The sequence below is a fragment of the Diadema antillarum genome, unplaced genomic scaffold (genome assembly GCF_040938485.1).
Source record: "Diadema antillarum isolate AM-2024a unplaced genomic scaffold, OU_Dant_1.0 seq00000819_RagTag, whole genome shotgun sequence".
NCBI classification, from domain to species: domain Eukaryota; kingdom Metazoa; phylum Echinodermata; class Echinoidea; order Diadematoida; family Diadematidae; genus Diadema; species Diadema antillarum.
In genome coordinates this window covers 1685371-1713299 of record NW_027271696.1, presented here as the reverse complement: position 1 = coordinate 1713299, position 27929 = coordinate 1685371, and the positions used below count along the sequence as shown (strand labels likewise).

Here is a 27929-nt window from a genome sequence, read left to right as displayed (position 1 = left end):
AAATTATTGACAAGGACTACACTGCGTATGTCTTACACCTATCAATCAAAACATTTCAATATTTTAACTCCTATCAACGATAGCTCCCTCCTTTTCATCCAAATTCAATACTTTCCATGATGTATTTGATATCACATCAGTTCCACTGCTGAATAGACATACACACAGAGCATACAAAGGGTCAAGTGTAATCATATACAGAGCCCATTTATACATTTTTAAATCATAATTTTGCAATCAGCTTTAACATACCCAATCTAAAAACAACAGAATTTAATAGCAGGTTGATGATTACTGGCGATGTTGAAATCAATACAGATAAGAGGCAAAAATTTGGATCATTTGATAATAAAACACATAAAAATCACTCAAGTTATCCAAAGGAGTTGTTGTTGTTGTTGTTGTTGTTGTTGTTGTTGTTGTTGTTGTTGTTGTTGTTTAACAAAGCAATATCAGATCAAACTATCACAGAATATCTAAATTTCAATTCAGTTTCAATTTATTTCTGCAACCTCTTTTTTTTTTTGTCAATGAAAACTATAACGTGTACAAACAAATATGCAACAATAACAAAGTGATTTTGGTAAAACAAGATTTTCTGAGGAAAATCAAGTGATCTACAATTCTACTTGTTGTAGGATGTGGTAAATTCAAGGTTGCTTTTGGCAATTTTTATATTGTCTGGACCCCTACAATCATTTTGACTTGATGATTCTTTCAGCATATACAATGTACATGTACAGGATGTGTGTTACTACTGAAGCAAATGATGCAACACAAGCGGAATTCACGTGTACAGAAAAAAAATCTTTTGTGTCAATACCATGAAGCAAAAGTTTGTACACATGCACATCATCATGTGCAGAGTAATAGAGTCACACATCAGTGTGACCTGTGTATAACCTTGGATTATTAACACGGTAACAGCGAGTCAGGAAAACAGCAATAGAATTAGAAGGGGAAACAACTCAAAAACAATCTAGAGTCAAATCTATATCTACAAGGCATAACTGAAGATGTCTAACCCAGATCATGTACTCATAAACTATGAACCAATCCTGTTCAAATTGTCTACTTCTGTCATGACTGAAAAAACAAACAAACAGAGGGACCGAGTATATTTCATAACTGAGTCAATCGCACATAAATTTAGATATATGAATATGGCATTTGGGTGTATATCAAATTCCACAGACTGGATGCCACAGACTAGCCAGTTCTGCTCTGTGGTATCCATGGTAACACTATGAAATGTTTCAGCTGTAAAAGGCAATCAATCGCGATCAATAGCTCAGTGGCCTCTATGAAACACTCAAAAGTGAGCTGCTCATTATCAATATTACAGTGCCTCGGCCGAGAGCTCCCCCTTGTTCGCGGTGAGATAAATATGAATAGGAAATAGACACCATACATGTAAAATGTCAAGGTTATTGAATATGATATGAAAAACCTTGGCAATTGGCACTGGAGAGTAAATTGAGAGGTGTTTGCTTTTATTTGTCACAATGCGGGAGACAAAATCGATCACCAAACTGTCTGTTGCAGGCAATGCTACCTCACACTGTACCACAATGGTGGTAGAGCTGATGTTATTCAATGTGATTGATACAGCCATGAAGCATTTTCGACATCGTCCTTGATCTGCTACTAAATACGATATAGGGGATGTAATGTATATGTAACTGAGGTGTGAAATTTTACCATACGCCCACACAGACAGACGTATTATAATCTCCGTTGGCTTCTGCATCTTAGCGCGTTAATGATTAGCTATGTAGTAATTACTCAGCCCACTTATAACTTTAATACACTTGGCAACTGCAGAGAAAGCAAAAGTGATTTTTTTGGCACCTTCTAAATTAACTCATCAGGATTGAGCATCAGGCAATTGTGGATTTTAATGATGACTTGACTGCTAGGGTTTTGGCACTGTCCTAAGAATGGGCGGTGGGGGGGGGGGGGCGGAGTTGTGTTTGTTTGTTTTTTCTTTATATGGTGTAAAGCTCCATCCACTTCTGGATGCAGTAGAATTTCACACTATAATTGGAGAAAGATGGTGCAATGACTTCAACATGAATGAGGCAAGAAAACGGAAGCTTTCACACACACAAGCTAGTACTGACACGCATAGCCTCAGGAGAGGAGGTGCAGGTTACAGTTCATTATTTTGAGGGTTTGTTATTTTGAAGGCTTATAAATCAAAACATAAAATATAGTTTGTCAATCCGAAAATGAAATAAGGTTCTAAATTTTGAAGGTACATTAGTGCGCACCTTCTTCTTGTCCTCAGATGAACAAGCCTTTGGAATAACAAACCTTGTTTCATTTTCAAATCAACATTTCATATAAACCTCACTTCCTTTTCAGATTAACAGATCTTTGGAATAACCAACCTTGGGGGAAAAAGGGCCCAAAATGTTCCGATTAACAAACCCTTATTTTCAGATTAACAAATATCTAGGTACAGGGAATTTGTGTATTTCAGAATTTAGCAAAAAAACCTTTGAAATAATGAACCTATTTCATCTTCGAAATAATGAACCTCATTTCAGTTTCAGATTAACGAACCTTTGGAATAATAGTCATGACCAGGAGGTGAAATTACTAAAAAGGGTCAATGCCTACGACCCAATATCACTGATGTTTACAGTACATGAAAACAGGTACAATCTCTTGGGTTGACTTGTTGCTTGGCTCCTGAATGCAATCCTTGCACCTACAATGTACTGGTATTCATGCACCATGTCAGCTTGTGAACTTGTGGTATGGTAAGAATGGTTGACAACATTTGCTGACTATTGAAAGTCGACTGGGGGGGGGGGGAGCAGTCACAAGGGAGGGGATGTTATTCAGCCATTTTGCTATGAAAGTGTGTGGGGGACAGGTCAAATCAGCTTTTAGCACCCTGCTCTCCGCCGATGAGAAACGAGGTGGGATCTTTTGTGCAGCAAGACTTGGGTCACTTTCGTTTTCACGCGCATGCACGCAGAACCTCCAGTTTATGTCCTGCCTGAGGGAAAAATGTAGATGTGCCTCTTCAGAAAGAACAGCATGATAAGTCACTCAACATTGCTAGGGTAGGCTCAAATTTGAACTACTGTATGTGATTACAAGGCTCACATGCTGCACACAAAATACATGCCTAAATATAGATGCCTATGTGTACATGAATCATACTGTGGAGACATTTCATTTTTCTAATTTTTGGCCACACAATGTAGGCCTTTGTCAAGGAACCTATAAATGTACAATGTATGTACATTATCTTTTCATATATTGATGAATAGTAGATGTCGTCACATATTTCATTTCATGTCATGTCATTTTATTTCATCACAGCACTGGGTTCTGCCGGATGGCTGTTTTTTGGTCAGTCCATGAATTAAAAATGACATGTATACATATTGATGATATACAGTGTACATACAAAATCTGCATCAGAGAATTGTGGCACCAGAGTACACTTACGAGGCATTTGTATCAAAGAGTAATTATGATTACTTCATCGGCTAAAGGCTGGAAATTCTGTTCGTCATATGATCATGCATCAAAGCAAATTACCTGGAAAACTATTGCACATAAGGCCATCAACAACACACTACTTGATACCCAACCCACTCCATGGTATCATTAGAGGAAGCAATAACACTCATCTCTCATTACTGAAAAGTGAAGTTGTCTAAACTGGGAAAAGGGGAAGTGATTACAGTGATGAAGCACCAACTACGACGTCAAACAATTCTACCATAAATACACAATATAATTATACATAATTTATACAATTCTATCATCAAAATCTGTCATTATAATGTGAAAGAGTATGCCCCATCAAATATGCATTGGTACTATCAATAGTTTGTCTTATCTAAATGGCCTCTGCATTGATAGAAAAAAAACACACACAAAGCATGCTACTAGGAGAGATTTCAACAGCCCGAGTCTTCTTAAAAACTTGGAACACAAAGACACTACAGTGTATACCACAGGTTACTCCTTTACTAAAGGAAACGCACACCCAAAGAGAAATGTGGATTGAGTGAAAGCAGCGACATTGATAAAACACTTTAGTGAAAGTTTGAGGAAAATCGGACGATCGATGCAAAAGTTATGAATGTTTAAAGTTTTGGTGTTGGAGCCGCCGGATGAGGAGATTACTAGAGGTTATGACGTCATTGTGGACAGCACTATAAAGAAAATATAAAGGGAGTTCCACAAAAAATTCATTTTTCACAAAAATTACACATTCCATTAACTTGATACTGACATGAAATAAGGGTAGTAATTATCCCCACCCCCTGCTTTCTGAAAGCGGTTAGTCAAGCGCTCTTTCATTATGCTAGCAAAGTGAAAGCATGTTCAATTTTCTTTATATTTTCTTTATAATTGTTGCCCACACACATGTCATAAACTTAAGTAGTCAACTCATCCAGCGGTTCCAACATGAAAACTTTAAAAATTCATAACTTTTGCATCAATTGTCCGATTTTCCTCACACTTTCACTGATGAATTCTATTAATGCTGCTGCTTTCACTCAATCCACATTTCTCTTTGGGTTTTGGTTTCCTTTAATCCACTCATGGCATGAATTATATTGGTCCTCATGGTGAGTGAATAAAGCATTCCATGGTGTCATGATCTGTAACTCTCCTACAAATGCTGCTAATACTTTACGTTTTGTGTGCACACGTTGTGACCCCACATCAGAAAATGTACAATGTAGAAAGAGAATCTAATGAGTTAAATGATATCCATCCTTCAGTTATTAAATTGAAAGTGAAAACTTGTTCAAAAGATGAGTAAGAGTTGCTGAAATCATTACAACTATCACTTTCTTGGTCACCACTTGGCTGTGTTTGAAAAGCGCTGTGGTGAATAAACTTCCCCTGATTTAAGACACTTGTTGGATTCCTGTGCATGCATAGCAGAGGAGAGTTGTGAGTTCAATACCTCTTCTAACTAATCATGGATGCAGGTAAAAATGAACATTAAAAATGATAACATTGAACCAGGCTGTCACATCACCACTCACTCCGATCGAGCGCGTGCACTACAGGAGTATCGCAAGAAGCATTACGTCAACATAAAATGAGCACTCATAAAAGTCATGCACACATTCTACAGTAATGTGAAAACAGTCTTGATGGTCTTATCTGTACAACTGTAGCTGCAAAGTTTGGATGCAGATAATCTATTCAGGTTTACCTACTTTGTACAAGGGCAATACAAAGAATCACAGGCTGGAGATAAAATGAGCATCAATGAAACTTGATACAAATGTTCGTATCAGGTTTACAACAGACCCAATTCAATTACAAATTTTAATATATCTGGCATAACATTATCCCCTTTGTTTTCTTGGTTTCATTTCTCGGGTCTTACTTCTGTTTATAAAGAATTCTGAATTTTACGACAGATATCCAAAAACACAGATATTACGGACTGTTATTGATGCGGTCAATAGCCTTGCTACTTGCCATAAAGTGTGCAGAATACCTTTTAGCCTAGTCATGTGATAGGATATATCTTCCACTCTGCAAGCATGCACACACATTTCTATGCACATGTCCATGCATACAAACACGAATATATGAAATATATACTCCAATCTAAACTGCTGTCTCTATCTCTATACTCTCTTTCTCTCATGAGATGCCTCCTCTTCCTCTGTTTGTCAAAGAGTCGCCTCTTTTTCATGGAGATGAAATCTACATAATTTAAGCATAGCTGTGATGGATGGATGGCTCCTGGCAGCTAATTGGCATCCCTCCATCTTCATCTCCTCCTCCTCCTCCTCCTCCTCATCCTCCTCCTCCCGCCCTCCCATCACCTGTTTGGATCCAGTGACTGTCAATACATACAATGCCTCCCTCGTCAGCTCCCTAGATGTTGACATCATATGCCTCCAGCTTTTCACTAATTGACCACCAATAGATAGATGGTCCTTCATATTGACCACCACCACCATCCCCCCCCCCCCCCGAACACACAAGCTCAAACACACACACACACACACACACAAACACACACAAACTAATTTATAAGAGAGAAATTGACTTTTTTTTAAAACCAGGGATGTTGTTTCAAAGGATGTGGGGAATCACAACAAAATGGGAATTATTTCAACATGGACAGATGTAATAGCGGTGATATGCAACCCCTCTCACAAGAATTGCTATGAATTTGGTTCTCTGATAGTCACTATTACTGTATTCCAAAGACCATCCATAGAATCATAAAATACATGCAATATCTTCACTACAGATTTTACGGAACACATTTTGATATATATATGTGAAGAAGTGTGGTTAATGCAAAAGTAGATTTGTTCAATATAATCAGGGAAGTACACTAGTAGATTAGTGAGAAAAAAAAATGGAAAAAAAAATCAGAATGGCAAAAAAAAAAAGGAAGCAGATCTCCCAACCTTTCTGATTGAAAGATAGGAATGATTAGGCTAAAAAGTAGGAAAGAAAGAGCAGTTTCCAAACGAGTGTATATACTAATATACTTCTCTGATTTTTCCATTTCTAAACAACGTTATGATAATGTTAGGATGAAATAACCCTTTAAACTGTTAAAAGCAGCTCAAATTTGGGACTGCTGTGGACAGGATGTCACATCACATTCTTAAAGTATCGCTTTTGACTTTTAGAATCGATCAATTGAGAGTAATTTGAGAAGTGGAGTAGTGCAACTGCTGCTCCCAGTAAACCGGAAGCCTCTACTTCTCATGCAAATCTGCCATAAATGGTCCTTATTTTATTAAATGTTCAGTTGTAGCTTTGATGAAGCCCATTCATCTTGACCATGGACAAAGGATAATAAACTATTGCACATACTACAAAGGTTCTTTTACCACGAGCATTTCATATTACACCCTCTTCCAGACTAGAACAGACAAATTCTAATTTTTTTAATCTAATGCTAGAAAGAGTCCACAATAAATAAGCTACTGTCGTTGTACCACAAAAACAACATGAACAAGAAGGCTGATGTCATTCTTTTTTTTTGGGGGGGGGTGGAGCAACAGGGTTTCTGGTAATATAAATCTTTTCGATGACAAGGATATGTACATTGTATTTTTTTAAGTATCCTAGAAGCAGATAACTGTATTCAGTAGAATATACATTTGCATGTTTGTAATAGATTTTTAATGGATTGTAATGATTTCTGGAATAATTATGAGCAATACGTGTTCATAATGGTGTGTTTCCATTGCATCATTGTTTAACATATTGTATTTTCATGTTAGCCTGTACTTATTGTTCATTCGTGTATGGAAGAGTCTGGAGGTATTTTTTGTGCACATTTTATAACATGACAAATAAATAAATGTATTCATCTATCTATTATGCCCACACAAATTCCATTCAGTGCTGCATCAACCATCAATGGTTGATATACCATGAGCTGTTGTCCCAATGTTGATTAGAAAAAATTCATCAACATACTCCAATGTACACTCAGCACTGCATGGTTATTTATTCATTGAGCACAATGAAATTGGAATGGCATCTTTGAAAACACACAGTCAATAATTCTGTCTTGATTTAAACACAGCCATAATTGAGTTTGAGTTTATAACATCTAATTAGAGTAATTACATTAGTTCAATCAATTTACTGGACAGGGATGCTGTTGCATCAGCACAATGATCTCAGAGAGAGAGAAAAAAAATAAACAAATATGCACTTCTCATCTGCATTTGAAACAAGCTTTGTCATAATGAAATGCCTGCAGCAGAAAATGCCATTACTCACTTTTTTCCCCCAAGTGCTCCTCATCAATGTTTATTGAATTTCTCCGATCCCTTTTTGCTTTCTCAATTTGAAAAGCATTCCCTTTTCAAACACACTCCATGAAGATGACTTTCTGTTGCATAGCAACCTGTTGCTTAGCAACTCTTGCCACTCTCTCTCTCTCTCACACACACAAACAAACTCTCTCCCTCCCTCTCTGTATATAAATACTCCCCTCTGCAAACACTAGCCTGTGCTCTTTCATTCTAGCATAGGCACAACTTTCCTCATGGAGACTGAAATACTTGGTGGATGTGAATGACAGCATTCAATGTTACTGAACCACTTTCATCTATTTTCAAATTGATATATATGATTTGGCCAGAATGAAAGCATAACCATCATCTGGATGTGTCCAATTGCACACCGCAAAGGGGTTTCAAGCTCATTTGTAATTGAGATTTTGAAACTTGTTTTCTGAACGTATCTAGAGTTACCGGTACTTTAGTAGCATACAGACACACAAACGAGTCTCCCCTCTGATCACTAAATTGCACACAATGTTTAATATGATGGCTGTGTCACTAATGCTATGACTCGTCAATCAAACATATAATGCAATTGTAGACACCATTTAACATGCATTAGCACTCACACACAGATATATAATACATCTACAGTGGAGGAGAGTGGGTTTACCAAAACCATTCGCGGCATGTAACATTCGCGAATTGAAGCCAATGGTCTTTTTCGCAACGTGAAATTTTTGCAAATTACCACCGACATTCAAGGCGTTGTTTAGACAAACACTTTCCACGCATTTCACTTTCACCAAACTTGGCTCCTCGCAAAATTAACGAATTAACAATTATCATTATCATTATTATTATAATATAAATTCATCTTCGGTCTTGCCCTACACTTTTAAGAACCAAAAAACAAATGATATAAAGCAGTCATTACCAACTATGGAGGAAACGGTATTCCCCACCTTAGGCACAATATAATGCCACTATCGCAATCTGATGCAAAATACATAGTGGTAAGTAGAGGAGACATTTCGGTCATTAGGTCTAGGGTTCAATACTGGAGCAGCTTCCTCTATGCTCCTTAGCATTCACAATCATAAGACATTTCACCTGTCTTTAAAAGGTAAAACATACCATAATTCTCAGAAGGGATCAAAATTCCACTACACAGAATTTGCTTGCATTATATCAAAAGGGTATATCTAGAAACTTGTCTGGCTAACGCGATTTGCCCAGGACAATTAGTTGTTTTGGAGTACTTTGAGAAAAAAAAAAAAATTGTTTTAATCAGTGCAACAGTATACAGCTTTTATCATGGAAGAGCCATCCCTATTCAGTATTGGGTAGCCAGAATGTTACAGTATGTGATAATCGATCGTGCCCCAGCAATTGTATTCCCCGAACACGACACATGTGATTCACTCTTGCTGGGAAGATCGCTACAATCAACAGTTGATGCTGCTATGGCCTAATTTGTCGAATACTGATACGTAGCAATGGTGATAGGATACGTTCTCAGTGTTATTTTACACGTTCTTTACACACGTCTATTCTAGAGCAAAAAATCAAGTGTCTGCAGGCGTATGGAAACTATGTTTTACCTTTTACACAGTTCTGGCTTTAACATGTACGGTATGCGGGCAAAATACAAACGCTTGTAATGAGGAAATAAGTTTACAAAATATATGATATTTAGTAGAACAGAGGAAAGCTGGTTTCAACCACACTCACTGGATAAACTTGTCGACGTGCTGCATGCTGACTTCGAAATTCTTCCCTCCCAGCTCTTGACAATGAAGCGCAACGAACTGTGGCTGGAGTCTCTGTATTGTCTGAATTGCAGGCAAAAAAACATAGAAAAGATTCGAAGTCTCAAACGGTACAATCTCTGCAGCCATACAGATGCAACTTGGGGAAAACATCAGCATTATTATAGACAAATGTTTGAACTCCATAAATGTGGAAGAAAGTTTAATGAAAACAGCAGGGCATGACAAAAATATACAGTTAATGGTATATCTCCCACTTGCCCTTACGGGCATTTGGGCAAGAATACCCATCCATCTTACTTGCATGAAAGTGAGTTTCAGTTGGCCCATGGTAAGTGGGCATGTGGGCTGAAGCATCCTGAATAGCTATATGAACGGTCACAGCCAATCAAAAAGAGATATTGTAAAGAATTGATCCATATCGGTCCACATACGGGATATCCCATGGTTGAAAAAGCAGCACTGCAGCGGTTTGTTAGAACTTTGTTGAATGCTACAATTGCTGAATGAATTAACTGGCAGTGATTTATTAACTGTAAATAATAACAAATTTCTCCTCTCCGAGATATCAATGCATAACTTGCTCATGTTTCATTTCTGGTTGGACAATAAAGAGTATCATGGTAGATGTTTTGACAGAGCCCTTTAAGTTGGAATGCTCAAATCACATGGAAAAGTGGCTAGCCTTTGTAGGTGTTTGTGTGTGCACGTGTATACATGCACATGTACTGGCCTGCTGATGTGGGTCAAACACTTTGGCACTGTTGTGATTGTTACAGGAGAAATAAATGGTGCATCACGGAAGATTTATAACTCATTAAGGCAGGAGAAACAAAAATTAATATCTCGAGGACAATTGCACCCAGTTTGAGGAAGCAGAGGCCTTCTCATCATTTAGACTTCTGTATCAAAGTTACTAACTGCTAGATCAATATATCAAGAACATTCCTTTAGAGGTACAATGTATTCTAAACACACACAACATGCAAAACTGATTCCTTCACTAGAAATACACATATATGCAATAAACAAATTATGTTTTCTGGTCATCTGTAATATAGACCTTCGAATGCCACCCCCCAAGTTATGGCCGATACATGTAACAGTGTTTTAAAACCAAATAGGTCAATATCGGTATCTGGTAAATCATAAATGAGGAATTCTTTAAAGTTTTAATAATCAAGGCCAGTGACGATGCAGTCGTGTATGATAATGTACTGACATTAATTAACTGCTGTAATGACTTTTTCAACTCCCTCTGATACTCAATAAGACTTTGCTTATACTGCAGCTGGGCTGTGATTTTGATCAAGCCATCTGTATGTTACGGAAGATTCCTTCTGAAGTGACTTTTTCTTTCAGAATGTTGTTCACATTTCCACCAGTTATTGCCACTGCCTCCCTGCATTCACGGAATGTGTGCGGGGGTAAATTCCCCTTATTGAAGCATCGGTCGGCATTATGATGAACAACTACTGTAACTATTCTTGCATGAAACCTTCGAGTGTGTAAACACATACCAGGTACTTGAATGGCACATATTTCCTGAATGACTTTGTTGGATACTTGCCGCATTTGTCAGTGAAGTGAACGAAGTAGAGCACAAATCAAAGCATGCACTTAATTTATCCACCCACACAAAATGTTATTCCACTACTACAGGCCCACACACCATTTAAATCTCTGTACCTACTCTTGAAAACGATTATCTAGAGAGAACCGGAACTGTCTCTGAACATGCAACATGTATGTGTAGTACGCAAACAAGCTTGTATGGTACGCAGCCTGCAGGTATTCATGAACTGAACAGCTGTATACCAAGGGTATAGCAAACTTATGGTGTGACACTTGGATCACCAGGATAATAGTAAATCATTTTTCACAAACAGATAGCCAAATTGCATATTTGGACAAACATGCAATTTGAAATTATTTGTTCTTTGTTTTTGTTTGTTTTGTGTGTGTGTGTGTGTGTGTGTGTGTGTGTTTTAGATCTACAGTGGATGCTGCCAGATAAATCTCAATAAGCAACACTCTACTGAGTTGTTTGCCATCAAATATGGTGTGCCTTTAAGTAGCACAAAGCATCTTGAAAAAGGAACAGAATATGAATGAAATGAAATGAGAATCTAATGCGAATAGAAGTCAGAATTTCACTGGTGAGCAGTGAGCTGACATTTACACTGGGAACAGCAATAACAAAAACAGGAAAAGAACAGTAGGTTTAAAAACACAGACACAAACTTCAGAATGGATTTTCAGTTCCAATTTTTTTTTTCCCTAAATACAGAGGTAGCTGCCTGGGAACATACACATGTGTACACTATAAACAAAATATGGAAGTGACTTTTTTCACTACCAATGAACAAATTGTAAATATATGCCACTATGGCATATGACAGTGTTAATGTGTATTCATGCTCTTCATGGATTATTGATGACAAATTTATCTTTTGAAATCTTTTGATACAAGGAGTTGGACACTCACCTCATAGAACTTTTCAAGCCACACAGACATCATCTGAACAGGCTGAAAAGAAGAAGAAGAATGTAATAATCAATATAAAAATCAGTTCATGATATCTATCTTTTTATTCAGCGACTAAGTAACCCTGACAACCAGTGACAAAGTATCACAGTTCGAGAGAACTGAGTCTTGCAAATATCCATACTTCAAGTACATCATACAATTTTTGTACACTGTACTTACTAGAATAGATGGTTTAAACAGCCCATACATACAAGCCCATGTGGCAAAAAAACTACACATTTTAACAGTATAAGCATGTTTCACATCAGAGAAGTTGCAGGCACTATATGTTGAAGAAGTTCACAACATCAAAAGAGCAAACTAATTTATTGAAATCCCACAGAAGGAGCTGACTACAAGGGAGCGACCACATGGTATCAGAAGAATGGAAAGTTGCATTTACTTGAGGACCTGAGCTTGAATATGAATTGGATCTGTAAGTACTGTGTTCATATTCTGAAGACACCTCTGAAAGGCACCATTACTGTAGTGTGTATGATCTTCAAACAGCTATGGCAAGCTCTTCATTTGAATGGACAAAGTGGACAAAACAAGAAAAGACTTTGATGGGAGGGACTGTTAAGGATGGGGATTAGGGTATCTTGTAGCTCGCTAGTCAGAGTCCAGTGGGTATCACAGCAGTTATGTTTACACGACGCACCTTAACATAAAAGATTAGCTCGAAGTTTCAGCCTTTGATGACTAGTTTGTAGTTTAACTAGCTTCATCAAGACGCACTCAAAATTACAAAGTCTTAAAGATTAGTTGATACTTGGAACCACAAGGCTTCTAAGGGTTCATATGCTCTATCTGTGAGCAACAGGGAGTCCCACTCATAGATTACAGCTGTAGCATTTTGTGGACATGATAATCAACTCATAAGTTACATTGTAGTGTGACCTCTCTGTGAACTCTATGAATTCCCCTCAACTTCAAGGTCAACCTCCAGTATGTTGTACACTACTATATCATTGCAAATTGACGGGTTCATCATTAGCGCTAAGTGTACATATATCTACATGCATTTCTTTCAGTCAAATTGTAGTATCAACTGAGACTCCAGGGGCCTGTTGCATAAAACTTGCCGTTGAATTTCAATGGTAACTACCGTCAAAATTAGGCGTCACAGCCAATCAGCATCAAGGATTATAAGATTTACCGCTAATTTGAAGACTTACCGCTAGAAAGGAGCGGTAAGTCCAGCGGTAAGGGTTTTATGCAACAGGGCCCTGGACTTTAAAAATTTGATCTTCAAAATTACAATGTTGTAGGTGGGAGATCACTTGGATGCACTTCTACAGCTAATCATGAAATTTAAAACCTCGAAAATTGTAAACATCGTGTGAACGTAACTATCATTACATACACAGGGACGAACGAGCAAATACGTCAGAGTCATTCAGTTCTGAGAATAACAATAACCTGTTATCAGATGAGATTGACTAAGAGACAGAATTCAGAAAGATAGGATGTATACCCGTAATCTTCTGAGATGTTTACTCCATATACACTGTCATCAACTGTTTGTGTTTGTTTAACCAGGCAGTTCATCATGTGCATATAGAGTGAGTTACATGTGGATTGAAGGGAATCAGGAGCCAACTGATGCCCGGTGTACCCACTTCTACAGTGCCACGTTTAGAATACAGTACATTACATTACACTAGTGCCATGTTTTGTACCAATCTCACTTTCGGTGAGTGGATGCTGTTGCATTATCCCTCTTCTCTGGCTCAATTGTTCTCCAAACAGGACGATAATCATAATCAGCAAGACTTCTTGCATTCATGATGAATTCATTCTTTAAAAAGGTGCCTCAAGCCCTAGCAAATCACCTCATATTATTATTCACAATTGTGTGCGCTTCGATCTCAAGTCACTATTACAAAGTAACATTAACAGATATACAAAGCAGACCACTAATACTGTATATATAGTTTTAGTAATTTTGTGTGAGGCTATTAGACTCAGCGAAACAGCATAGAGAAAGGATAGGAATGATGAGGGAGGGAGAAGAGGGGGTGGGGAGGAGAGGGGGGGAAGGGGTGAGGAAGAAAGGGAGAGGAATTAGGAATAACAGATAGATTGAGATCCAGTATATAAACATAAAGAAGACACAGCAATTGTAATGAAGATTATGATAAAAAAATTTGCACAATATATAATGCTACTATAATTGTGACATAATGTTGCAGAGAATACCACAGTAGTGATGCCCTTGATCGACAAGCAGACTTGGGGGGGGGGGAGGATAGTGAGAGCATCGAGTTGAATAAACCTCGCCCCAATCTCTCACGAAATTTCAAAGTTTATTCGTTTCAAAGATGGCACATTGTGAGATGAGGAATGAGAGACCTTTAACGGCATACAGATCCTGGTTATCCTCAGTTTCATTTTAATGTCAGGCACTGCTTCAAACATAAAGATTTTATCATATTCTATTCAAAGCCTAAGATTTGGAAGTAGAAGTGTTTAAAAGAAAGAGAAATAATGACAGGAAGCTAGTCCAAAGCTCCCTGGAGACATCTAAAACAATGAAGTGAGAATGGTTGAATAACTGAATATTAGATGCATTAACAAACAATTGATAAAATCAAACCTTTTCATTCCAAAGCAAGTAACATATATTCCAAACAAAGATATCTTGGTCATATTAGCTAAAGGTTGCTCTAAGCAACTGACAATGTACTTCAAGACCGATGACATTTCATGCATACTTTTCTGGCAAATCATGCATTCTTTTTTTAACCTTTGAATATCACCTGTTTGTCTAACATTCAAAATCAATCAAAGGAGGAAAGACATTTTTGCAGCATCCTGTTTGACAATAAACCAAAACCTTATGGCACTAGTCAATCAAGAGGTAATCCATCATTTCATGTCTGGGTAAGTTAATCTCTCAATCTCAACTTCCTAGGACATGAATCAAATGAGGGATTCGACAGCACATCTCTTTATTAGAGCCGACCAAGTGATTTGCCGCTTGCCAGCATGCTATGACAACGAAAACATGCATGTAACTTTCGGCCTTTGCGGACAAGCTGGTGAAGTCTCTTAACCTACTTCTACGAGAGGAAGAGCATTAATCAACTCTTATCACCATGACATTACTGCTTCAATATTAACTCTACCTCAAGACACTCGACATGCATTTAAATCAAAGGAAACATCTATTTTTGGAGTGCTATAAGAGGACATCGGTTATCAGAAAATTTTAACAGTACCGTATGTCCCAAAAAAAATTACAACTGTACCCTCCACAATTATATCTTTAAAAATAGTTAATCAATCTAAATAAAAATTCATGGCATGAAACTATAACTCATTGCCCACATCTTACAGAAAACCCCATTCGATTTGCTTCCGTGGTCAAAGAGAAATGAGGAATTTTGTTGAGGTTGTCAGGAGTCTCTTCCTTCCAAGTTCTGTCTATTGTATTCACACATAAGAGCATCGTAGTGCTCCACTTGGCAGAATCAGACTCATGACATGCTTTACAACAATCCACATTTCTCTGTGACTGCTAAACCGAATTGAATGGGGTTTTCTGCAAAATAGAGCTAAGATGTCATATTTTAAGACCCTGGAGTACATTGTAGCATTTAGACAGTTTAATCATATTGGGTGTTATCAATGCGAGAATCTGATTGTAATTTTTTTGGGGGGACATACAACTGTATGTCAAATGAACTGAATGATGTTGTCCCTCCATGAAACTTGTAAACTCTCATCACCTTTGCAAGAGAGAACGGTATGTTGATTGGAGGTAGAGACAAACAAACAACAACATCATCAGTAATTAATTCTTGCTCCTCAGAGCACTGTAGGCTAGGAAACCCCTCACGGATCCACAACTGGCCACCCTTCAACTTTGATATTTGGAGGTTAATCTGCGAGGCTCTGGACCCCGCCACGATTACACAATCTCAGTTCCTGCACTTCCACGGTGACCTTTTCTCGAATCCTGTTTGGGGGAAGTCGCAGTAATTTGCTCAGACCTAGAATAGCTACAAGGCTGTCACGAAATGATGAACACGTACAACTGGGTTCAATAATAATATCTAGTAGCTACAATGTAGTAGGGAGGGAAAAAAAGCATGGGGAGTACACTCTTCGGTTGTTAGTCATTAAGCAAAACGTTACCAGGGCTGAGGTGGGTTGAATGCAACTCACTTTTGATGTTTGCTACATACCAGTGCATTACTGAAAATGTAAAATTCCACAAGTTGACATTTAATAAATGTCATGAACAGCAGGAAATATCAGGCTGAGGAAGAAGAAGAAGACCTTTGACAAAAAAGAGGACTTTCTCATGAGACTGTGACTATTAAGATTTCACAGATACAAATCCAAGCATAAACGAACATGGAGTGGTGACACAATATGTAGATACATTGTATATCTACATGGTTTACTGTAAAGCCAGAAATATTTGCAGCACGAAACTTTTACAAATTGCCAGTGGCATTTGATACATTGTGAAGAAAAAACAATAACAATACCTTTCACATGCAGTTTACTTATTGCGAATCTTGGCTTGTCTTGAAATTCGCTTAAGTTTCATGCATGCAAGAATTTCTGGTTTTACAGTATTCGATTTTATTGAATGTGAGATATTCCATCAGGCCAACTGGTTATGTTGCCCCATTAGATTGTGATGTAATTTGTACATTATAGGCCTGTGTATGCACAAGTTGTATTCCTATTGTAAACAGCTGAACATTCGAATGTGGTATTCAATCCACAGTACCTCTTACGTATTCCTCACCACACAGGAAGGCCACCTGAATGAAAAAGCAAAAATAACAACAACAAAGTGAGACAAAGGATTCTCTGCATAAAAGATGTTTTGTGATGTCAGCTCTGATGCAATTATCACAACCCCCATGGCAGTTGCCATCTGATGTTAAAGCTTTCTGGTGTAAACAATCTTTGCATGTTGCAGTGGGGGAGGGGGGGGGGGGGTTGGGGATGATATCATTAACATGAGCTGAGCAAAGTCGCTCGAGATCTTACCTCTTCAAATATCGAGCCCACGTTGGCTGAGATGAGAAGCACACCTGGTTCGCACTCAGTCTCCATGATTGTCGGTGTACGGGGCACAGACGCTCACCAAACGCACTGCACAAGTCTTTGCCGGCTGTCTTCTGGCCAAGGACTTCTCTTCCTCGGCTTGTTAGCAGGCTACCTACTTAAATAATGTACCTCCCTCGCCTTCCCTACCTGTATCTGTCTAAGTAACGGTGGGCCACTCGAGGTATGACAACCGACACTCTTAGATGTCTGCTTGCCCTCCTATAAATCCAAGGACCGATTGTCGCACAAATCTGCAGTCTATTACGTGGCAGTCCTACATCTATTCATGACTCTGGACAGTTTCATATTCTCGTGGTCCCACTTGGACGTTGCGCAAAATCAGACAAACCAATCAGAGTGAGTATTTGATGCAATTTAGGCTGCTACACTAGACTTAAACATCCAGAATTTCTGGGGAAGTCATGGTGAGAAAGTACATGTGTCCTGTCAAAACATCCAATGCATGTGTCGCCTGACGGAAACGACAGCATGCAAGTTCAGGAATCGAGTAGCCAATTACGACGTGCACGTTTCCCCAGAAAGTTACTCCAGGAAACATCGGATAATTGGATTCATCAAGCATAGGTCATTAACGGGAGGATGATGATGATCACTCAGAGAGAGCTGTCACTTTACAAACGTGGCTTCATTTCTATGAAAGAGAGAAAAGGAACAATACCATGAACGACAAGGACAATGGTTGGGGAAATGAAAACCAAAACAAACAACAATGACAGCAAATTCACAGAATTCAGGATTCATAATTGAAGGGGTCGGTGCAATATAGTGCTAACCCACTCTTTTGTCAAATTTGAGTTATGCCCTTATGCATTTTCATAATCCTTATCCTTCACTCTAACCTCTGTGAAGATATCATATTTGAATTCAATCAATAAGATGGTTAAAAATGCATGCATTCATGTTTTATTAATGTACAATGTATGGACTTTCCAAACATTCGACAGCCATCATCTCCAAATGACTATTGTGTGGGTTAGCACTATATTGCACCGACCCCTTCAATTGTAAAAGCCCCCTTACCACACTATACTTGGATACAATGGAATCTTTGAATCATGCCCACAATTGACTAGATATAGAAATGTACTATTGTCACATTTCATATACACTGTAATTGTTAAATATTAAAGTTAGATTCCATATTCATTGCAGTTGCCATGAGGATGAGAAATCTTCACAATGCATTCTAGCAAAAATAAAATGTGACATCATGGTTACAGCCCCATAGAAGGTCCAACAGCATGAAAGCAGGATTGTGTGTGTGTGTGTATGTGTGTGTGTGTGTGTGTGTTTGTGTTTGTTTGTCACAAATTTAAGTTAAGTATTTCACTATGAAACTGAATGAAATCTTTGGTTTATTGAACACTTCAAACTACAGGCTCCTTTTGATTCGGTCTGTCGGACCTCCTGTCCCATCAGATAGGGATTCCCCCTAACATCATACATTGTATGTACTACCTGACAGAAAGTGGTCTGCCCCCATAAATCTCTGAATGAGCCCAAACACATGGTACTAGAGCTACAGCATGAATGTGAAACTTCAATGCTGTTCTACTTTCTTCTTCCTTTCTCCTTCTAAAAAAAAAACAATTGATAATACTATCACACACAAACCATATGCCCTATACTTTCCAATTCCATGCTCCTTGTTTAGTACATCTCATTTTACATTTTCCCTTGTTTGTTTGCCAGGTGTTGTTTTTTTTTTCTTGGAGTAAGAAGCAAAATGAAGGCATTCACACTTATTAATGTGCACCATTCCGACTGCATTGTATGCCTGATTCATGTGACCACATAAACAACGAAACTTGATATATCAGCTCTGTGGATTCCGAGAAGTACTAGTAACTAATCATCATCTCGAGTTGTTGTTTTCCTTCAGACTAAAGAAAAAACAAACAAACATTCCCTTTACTGTTTACAGAAAATAAATGGGGGAAAGCGTACATTTTCTCACATTTGATCAATAAAAATTCCATGCATATCATCTACAATAAAACAATAGACTGCATCAAAGTTCCATTTGTACAATATTATGGAACTGGGAGAAACAGGAAAATCAAATCACACAAAAAGAGATCATAATGTAAATGATAATGAAACTACATGTACAATCCCACTGTAGTCAATGGCAGATGAGGCTTGGCATCTATGAGTGATTTTGTGGTTTTCGCTCATAGGCATTATTTACTATTTGCAGATGAAACAAAAATCCAGCTTTAATGCTTCAAAATAGTTCTAAAATGTGAGTTAGGGATATAAACAACCAATGTAAAAATGTGTTGAATATGCATAGAAAATGTATACCATGTTTTCCTCCTCAATAATTTCTTTAAATGGGATGACACATGAATGCTTTGAATTCCATTTAAACTTTGTCTGAGGTACAAAACTCGGGTATAGTTTCAGGCACAGGGAATGATTCTTTACTTGCAACTCTTGTGTTAATTTACAGTACTGTACAGTCAGACACAGGATATTACACAATAAAGAATTATGGGTCATACACCAGCTAGAGCAACTAAATGCATATAAACCAAGTCTATCCCCAGCTGCATATTGTTTCCAGACATCTCACTCTTTTGAAAATGCAAGACAAACATGTTCTAACAATGACATAAATCAAGAAGAGCTGTATACAGCGGTAGTTTTGACCATTTGAACAAGAAATAATATCCCCAAGATCCCAACACAATTTATCTTTGCCTTTAAGTGTTCAATATCAGTTTGCTTGTTCATAATATATATGACTTTGTTTGCACTGCAAGCCAAAGTTAAAACATACACAATCCCAGGTATGCTTCTGTAGCTGAGGTGTGCCTGATGTGTAAAAATTTTGCCAAATATCCCGAATAAGATGATTCCTTCATTTTCTCAAATTCATTGAAAAATAGGAACAGTAGATTAATTTGAAGAAAAAGAGAAAATGTCAAAACGAATAGGGGTCTACAGAGACAGAAAATGCCTGTATCTGTTCCTTTTTGGTATCACATACTGCTTGTACTGTGGATATCATACCTTGGAAGTGGGTGTACAGTCAAATCAAACTAACAATATGCCCCTTGGTGTTGTCATAAAATGAATTGAATAACTCGTTGGTAGGCACTGTGCAGAAAATGTACTGCACAGACAGGAAAAATCTCTTTGGGGTTATTTGTTCTTGTTCTGACACCAGAATCTCTCTAAACTAGACTTAAAATTGTTCACTCCTGGGCTCTCAACTACAAAAAAAAATATGATGGTAACTTATTCCACTCATCACTCTCTGTTGGAGCACTGTCTCACTCTCAAGTTATGTTTCTTCAATATCTTAAATTTGTGTCTGCGTGCCCTTCCTTCAGAAGCGAACTCAGAGAACCCAGGAGTAGTTAATTGTCAATCCCATCATTTACAATCTTAAAATTCTGTATCATATCAGCTCCATGGCATCTATTGATACAAGTGAAGGCAACTCTAAGTGCTTTACTCTTGCTTCGTAACTCAGAGGTTGGAGTGGACACATTGTACAAAAATGTATCAGTTTGGTAGCTCAACGCTGTATTTTTTCTACTTTAACAACATTCTTCTTCCAATATGGATGCCACACAGGAGAACAGTATTCTAATATCGGCCTTAGAATTGAGACTTGTACAGTCGAGTGAATCCTTTCTCATCAAGATTCAAAGGTAGAAAATATATGGTAGATTATTCCACTCTTACAACTTGCTGCACAGTAGAGATCTATCGAGTATATTGTCCACATGATGAGTAAAACTTAACTTCCTGTCAAAATTTACTCCGGGATCCTTTACATATGATTCCGCACGCCACACCCCGAGGCACCATCGTAACCTTGGGTACAGCGTTGTGTAGCGCCATCTCATGGCCATTATCATACAATTGTGCAATGTTGTCATGGCGACTATTTTTTTCATCATCGGCGCCGGCATATCGGCATGGCGATAATGATCCCAATGCCGATTTTCCTTCCATGTCAATTTGTGTTTTAAAACTCAATCACAACGATAATACAAATTTCACTGAGTAACTATTCCAGAATTTATCATTTTTTTACCAGTGCAATGATTTATTACACAATAATTAGATAATCCCAGAACTCACACCATTGTCATTATCACTCATTCCCATTAGTGGTTCCTGTACTCTATGCACTGTAATAAATAGGCCTAATAGACAATAGGCCCAGACAGTGAAGATTTCAACAGAGCACGTGCACTGTAAATGTGAAAAAAAAAAGTTATTATTTGCATGCATCAATTGTCGAATAATCACTATTAACAAGAATTTAAGGGAAGAAATCATTTTTTTGTGCATACAATGTGTAAATACAAAAAAAAAATCATTTTTACACATTTTTTGGGTAGCCCAAGCCAAGGTACATTGTATAGTGCTAAAAAAAAGATATCGGTAATTCAACAAAATAGCGAATTTTCATTTGGTACCCCAGGGTAACATTAACAAATATTGCATCATATGTAGTTGCAGGAATGAGCCGGTTTCTACATCATCCATTCTATATTACTGAAGTGAAATATCTCTATTTACTCCAAATATCCTCTCGGTGTCTGATGGAATAGGTAGGCCCTATATAATTTACTGTAGGTTTATAGTGGCACACCTTGAGATCAGCATTTTTCAATTTCAACAAAAATGATGTCAAAACATACAGGCACATTCACTAGACTCTACCTTCCTCAGCCCTAGTCATCAATTTTATCATCAAGGTCTGCGAGAGCTTTTACAGATATGCAACAAAGCTTCATTATCCAGGCTTTTTCCAGTGACACAGTGTCCTATGATCGTCATTCAGTCACATTCACTCTGTATCTAACCAGGGAGGAGGTGTCACCTTAGCGTACTGAATGGAAATAATTTACTTGCAAAGACTCTTTAAATTTATCACTTCACTCTCACAGTTCACACTCCATAGCTCCAACCAGTGCCAGCTCACAGGTGAAGCATTTGGCATACGGCCTACATACCAAGTAGGCTGCCCACGTACGACACACAAAAAAGTAAAACGCTTCATTTTGATAATCAGGGAAATGAGTGAGCTGGTTCAGCAGTGGAGGTGAAGAAACACACACACACATCTATGGATAAAACCCCACATCTATACACGTCATTTACTTACATCATTACTCAGTCCGACATAATCCAAAACGATGTTTTCATGCAAATACTAGTACAACGCCACTCGATTGTCGGTTTAAAGCAGGCAAGAAATACTACGGTACCCTCACGGCAACACTGGCCAACAGCTCCGGACTACACTGACGCCAAGAGCCCGGTAATCCATCCACACAAGAGGTAGGAACACTCCCAACTTGGAAGACCCCACACAACATCTACGTATGCAACCCTCCTTATACTGTAGTACCCAGCGAGCGTGATACTCGCCCATTTCGAAGGCCCAAATTGCCTTACCTTATTAGTTTTGTTGTCAATCAGAGCTTGTATGACGTCAAACGGTACGGTGTTGAATGAGAGACGGACTGCCAGATTGTAAACTGTTCCTCTTGCTGCACCTCAATTCCTCGACAATGACATACCGTGCTCACTCGACCGAGCGTACACACGAAATGAAGCCTATTTATTGTACGTGTTTTGATGTCGCCGGTATCCTCGCTTTCAACGCTGTGTCGTCAAGCCAATAAACAACCATCGAATCGCGCAAAGGTCGAGGAAAATCGCCCAATGGCTTTACCCACTCACACACCTTCGCCTCCTTTCGTAAACATTCATCTGGCACTAAGTATTTCTAGATGGTTATCTTATTTGATGGTCAAATATAGCATGATGGCACAAATTATTGTATACCAGCAACAGTTATCTCGGGATGAAAACCAGGCACTGCATTCGTCAGCTAAATCATGTCATGTCATGTCCACGGTGACTGTTTATTTAACCAATTAAGTGCTCCTTTTATATTAATTGTCAATTCATCGCATCAACTTGTTTTGCTTTGCTTTCTTTTTGTTTGAAAGAAAATATAAGGTTCATTTTCGGAAGGTGTCTGATATAATGACAATGCCAAATTTGGATACAAGGGAAATTAGTCAATAATTCACTGTATACACAAAATGTGCACTCTGCATGACGACTGGGTGCTCATGCACCCACCATTTAGCGTATAGCCCTATCACAATACGGGGTATAGTGCATGCCTTCACACGTCCGTTTTGTTGTTTCTACGAGTTTGATTGTTTGTTTGTTTTGTATAATGCATATAGCTGAGAGTTCTGCTTAGGCCTAATCTGCTTCGTTTATCTTGAAAACAATCAGTTCACGATGTTAGTCTAGCCCGGATCCATTCATTAATCAATCATGGATAATCAATTTAGCTATTCTTTTATAATTATGTGGATTGAATTGAAGCGTTTCATTCAATAATCTTTTGACATTTATTACAGGGATGGTAAAGTTCAGTTGAGACCTGGTTTCAGGTTTCTAACTTTTTTGATGAGATAATGAGAAACCTTATATAATGTAATATGAAAGAACATGTAATTCCCAGAGGAATTCAACTCTTATTTGAGGAAAATTGGTCGTGAAATGGTTGAGATAATTTATAGAAAACAAAGCGATCCTATATATAAGGGTGGGGGACCCACCTTCGCTATTAGGATCGCTCTGTTTCAATTTGTTTTGTTTTTTATATCTCAGCCATTTTAAAACCAATCTTCATCAAACAAACTTTGAATTCCTCTTAGAACGGTATATATGGTCTGTAAAGTTTCGTGTGGTTTCTTTGTATCTCGCAAAAAGTTAGAAGCTCAATCCTCATCTCCACCAATAATATAGGCTACATCCCTTCCACTGGTTCATATCGGTGTAGGGTATAAGGTCATTGCTTAACCAACCTGATACCGTGTAGGATCAGGATTCTCGTGGGGAATCATTAGCCCATATACGATGTCTCAGAGACGAACCGTTGGATATGTAAGGTGTCTCTGACAACTTTTTCTTTCTTTCTTCCTTTCTTTCTTTCTTTCTTTCTTTCTTTCTTTCTTTCTTTCTTTTTTGACAAGAGACCGCATTGTGGTATAAGAAAAATCAAAACATGCGTGATTCAAAGGGATGTATCAGATCTACCCATGCACCTGTGGACGTCAGTATACTGTCACCGATTTCATGCACGTGACCACAAGTACAATATAAAACCACCCCCCCCCCCAAAAAAAAAAAAAAAAAATATCACTCCCAATCAAATAATACAAGAAACCTCAATTCACTTTGTACTGTATAACATAAAAAGAAAATCATTTTTGTAAAAATAACTGAAATAATCATCATATTTCACTATAACAAATAGAAAATACAATAGTACAGCAATTACCGAAAAAATGGAAGTACATTTATATCTAAAGTAAAACCCATCCCCAAAACAATTCTCCCTATATAGCTGACCTATACTTCGTAATCACATAGGCCTATATACTACTACTTTACTATAACTACCCAAAGAAAAACACTCCACACACAAACACCTAAACCCCAATACACACGTGCTCGCTTACAAGCACACAAAATTAAACCCCCTCCCACACACATGCTTTTCTTTTTGCTGGTGTATTATTCCGTGCACTGATCCTTATTGATTTCATTCAAATCATTGAAATCAACAATACCTTCTGGATACAAAGTTAATGTACACAATTTAGTATACACCATGCCGAAACCACCTTCATTCTTGAAGGACCATGTGGACCAGTTTACCAGTTCGACTTATATAAGTACATAAAATATGATGAAACGTAACTGCTCATCATAACATGTAGCCTACCTCTACAGTGGTAATGATAATAATGATAATATTGGAAAAAAAACGCTTGATGCCCTTGTTTCGAAAACAACATTATCCCATATTAACAAAATGTAAAGTCCTAATTCATTTCAAAACATTTCTTTGTTTTCATCCAGATATTCCAGTCACACACACACACACACACACACACACACACACACACACACACACACACACACACACACACACACACACACACACACACACACACACACACATACACACACACACACATACACACACAAATACCCACACATAGTCATACGCACGCACATCATTGACGCATGCACGCTCACTCATACACGCATAACCACATTACACCTCGTTTCTGCACATTTTTTATTTTCTTACGAAGGTGAAACCAACGTAAAAAGACAAACAAACAGCGCCTTCACTTTTATTTTCTATTATATCCTGCGGGATAAATGTGGCCATCAACCTATGTTCAGAATTCTTGCTTACAATAACACCCCATTTGAGTAACTCATCCAAACCACTTTCAAGAGTTACTTGAAAATGAGTTTCTCGAGTCCACTTAAAATGAGTTACGATGAATAATCCACAATTCTTCTGTTTACCTTTCGTGACAAAATGTTAATGATGTTATCAGATGTATTGGTCCTAAGAGCATAGAGTATAAAGGGCATATCTAGGGCAAGTATTTTTTTTTTTGTGCCGATTACTGGTTTCTGTCCTCAAAGGCATCGCTTTGATATTTCCTTTTTGTCATTCTTGTAAAATGATTCATTGTTTCTCTCATTATACATTGTTAATGTGTCTCTGGGTTTGTATGTGTGTACTTCGTCTCTGTCTTACCTTACTTTCTTTGCCTCGTTTTATCAGTTTTGTAACTTCAGTTTTTTTTTTTCATGAGGGGACTGCAGACTACAAGGTTTGCGTTTTAGCAGTCTCCTCCTTTTCCAACCATTTTTTTTCCTGTACTCGTCTTGAAATTACAAAGTTGTATTATTGTTCGTAATTTGTTTTTCATTGTTCTACTATGTGCGTTCAAATATTGTGTTGGAAATTAAATAAAGCGAAACGAAAAACAAAATGAAACATTCATTAATTCATGTGTCATATTATTTTCATGACTTGCTTTTTACAAACAACACTTGTCAATATACTTTGTATAATGTAATATCTTTTGTTGTTGAATGGAAATATTTAATTGAAATTGAAAGAGAGTACAGGAAAATATTGCACCTTATCTATTGTATGATGTAGGCTTCCTCTATTGATCTGAAGAAAGGCAAACAGGTTCGTACGCGATGTCATATCAAGGAGGTATACACCTCCTCGGTCATTAAAATTTTGTACAACTGATATAATAGCAATAGGTGAGCTTGTTAATCAGGCGGTTCTGTGACTATGCTCCGGCGACAGTTGCTCCTATAAGAAATATCTACACGCTATAAGCCAAATATAAATTCTCCCCAGTCCCCACTAACATAACCCTTAAATATACCGTATAAACCTAAAACCCTATATCACAACCCTATAACCCTAACCCTAAGTCCACGGAGAAAATAAGACTGGAGAAATTAATAAGACTGGAGCAATATTGTCGCAGTCGCAACTGATATCGTGTCACCGAATCGGGCCCATGCGGAGGAACATGTCAGATGGCGCCTGTCAATGTTTACGACCTGCGAACTCAGCGCACTTGACGAGGAGCATGTGACGAATCCCACATCAAAATGTTTATCAACGACGTGAAAGCTCTTTTTGAGTATTGTATCTTAGTAATGTATAATAAACTTCATTGAATCTAAGGTAGCAGTCTGTATGTGAGGGATAATGGACATGACGATGCTGCTGCTGATAATAACACAATCACATGATGATCACGATTAAGATTATTGACGATGATGATAGTAATATAGATCAGGTTAACAATAAAAATGATAATGAAAATACTAATTATGATGATGATGATGATGATGATGATAATAATAATAATAATAATAATAATAATAATAATAATAATAATAATAATAATAATAATAATAATGATAATGAATTATTATTATCATCATTATTATTATTATCATAATCATTATTAATATTGTTATTATAATTATTATTACAATTATTATCATTAATATTGTTATTATTATCATATTTTCCCCCGTAATGATAATAATAACAATCGTGATGATAAACAAGGGTTGAACATGGCGTGAATAGGCCCTTCACTTATAGAGCGATAGCTGGATTGAATCAAAATCTGTATGACAAAACAAACGGTCTATAACCATCAGAACATCAAACACCTGATAAGAATCAAAGTGCAGCAACAAAGTGCGTCGACGATAAAGGAAAAAAAAATCAAAATTTTATTACTCATGATACAATGTTTGTCTAAAGTTTCGATATAAGCAGATGTAGGGCCTACGTCTGTCACGAGACGTATACAGGGTATCTTGAGAAGAGGCCGTTATGCGTGTAAAAGATTTCAGTTTGCGTTCGTCAGACGTGACATGCTTATCTGGGAATCCTTTTGTATTAATGATTCTTAAGAGACGTCTCTTTATAGTGTATTGATGCTATTCGTTTAAATATTGTTAGATATGCTCCTCATGACATGTCAGTGATTATCACTGGTATAGAGTGTATCATCAAGACCTTATCTAGCCCTTCAAAATAAAACAGCTGATCGAAATGTTAACGTAAACTGAAGCCCAAATATGGATTGAGTGAAAGCAAAATTATTAGTAGAACACCGTGATAAGTGAAAATTTGAGGAGAGTTGGGCAATTGATAAAAAAAATTATGATTTTTCAAAGCTTCGGTGCCGGCATCGCTGGATAAAGAGACTTTGATATTATTTTCTTTATATTTATGGGCAACAATATAAAGAAAATATAAAGAATTTCAAAATTTTTATTCATTTTCACTTTTCTATCAGAATGAAAGAGCGCTTGCCTTACCCCCTTCAAAGATATATTCCCTTA

At 37.5% G+C, this 27929-nt stretch overlaps 1 protein-coding gene across 3 annotated transcripts in view; it reads right to left on the bottom strand.

Annotated features, from left to right (window-relative positions):
• Window positions 1–22729, bottom strand: part of LOC139739807 (inositol polyphosphate-5-phosphatase A-like) — a 72229-nt gene extending 49500 nt beyond the window's left edge. For all 3 annotated transcript variants that reach the window (XR_011711530.1, XM_071650401.1, XM_071650400.1), the window contains exons 1-4: window positions 22593–22729; window positions 17085–17796; window positions 12027–12068; window positions 9501–9601 (exon numbers count right to left, since the gene is read on the bottom strand). Coding sequence is in view for 2 of the 3 variants with exons in the window: in XM_071650401.1 (XP_071506502.1) it covers window positions 9501–9601; window positions 12027–12068; window positions 17085–17150 (209 nt within the window). In the remaining variant the exon portion in view is untranslated. The remainder of the gene's footprint in view (window positions 1–9500; window positions 9602–12026; window positions 12069–17084; window positions 17797–22592) is intronic.
• Between the last annotated feature and the right edge of the window lie 5200 nt (window positions 22730–27929).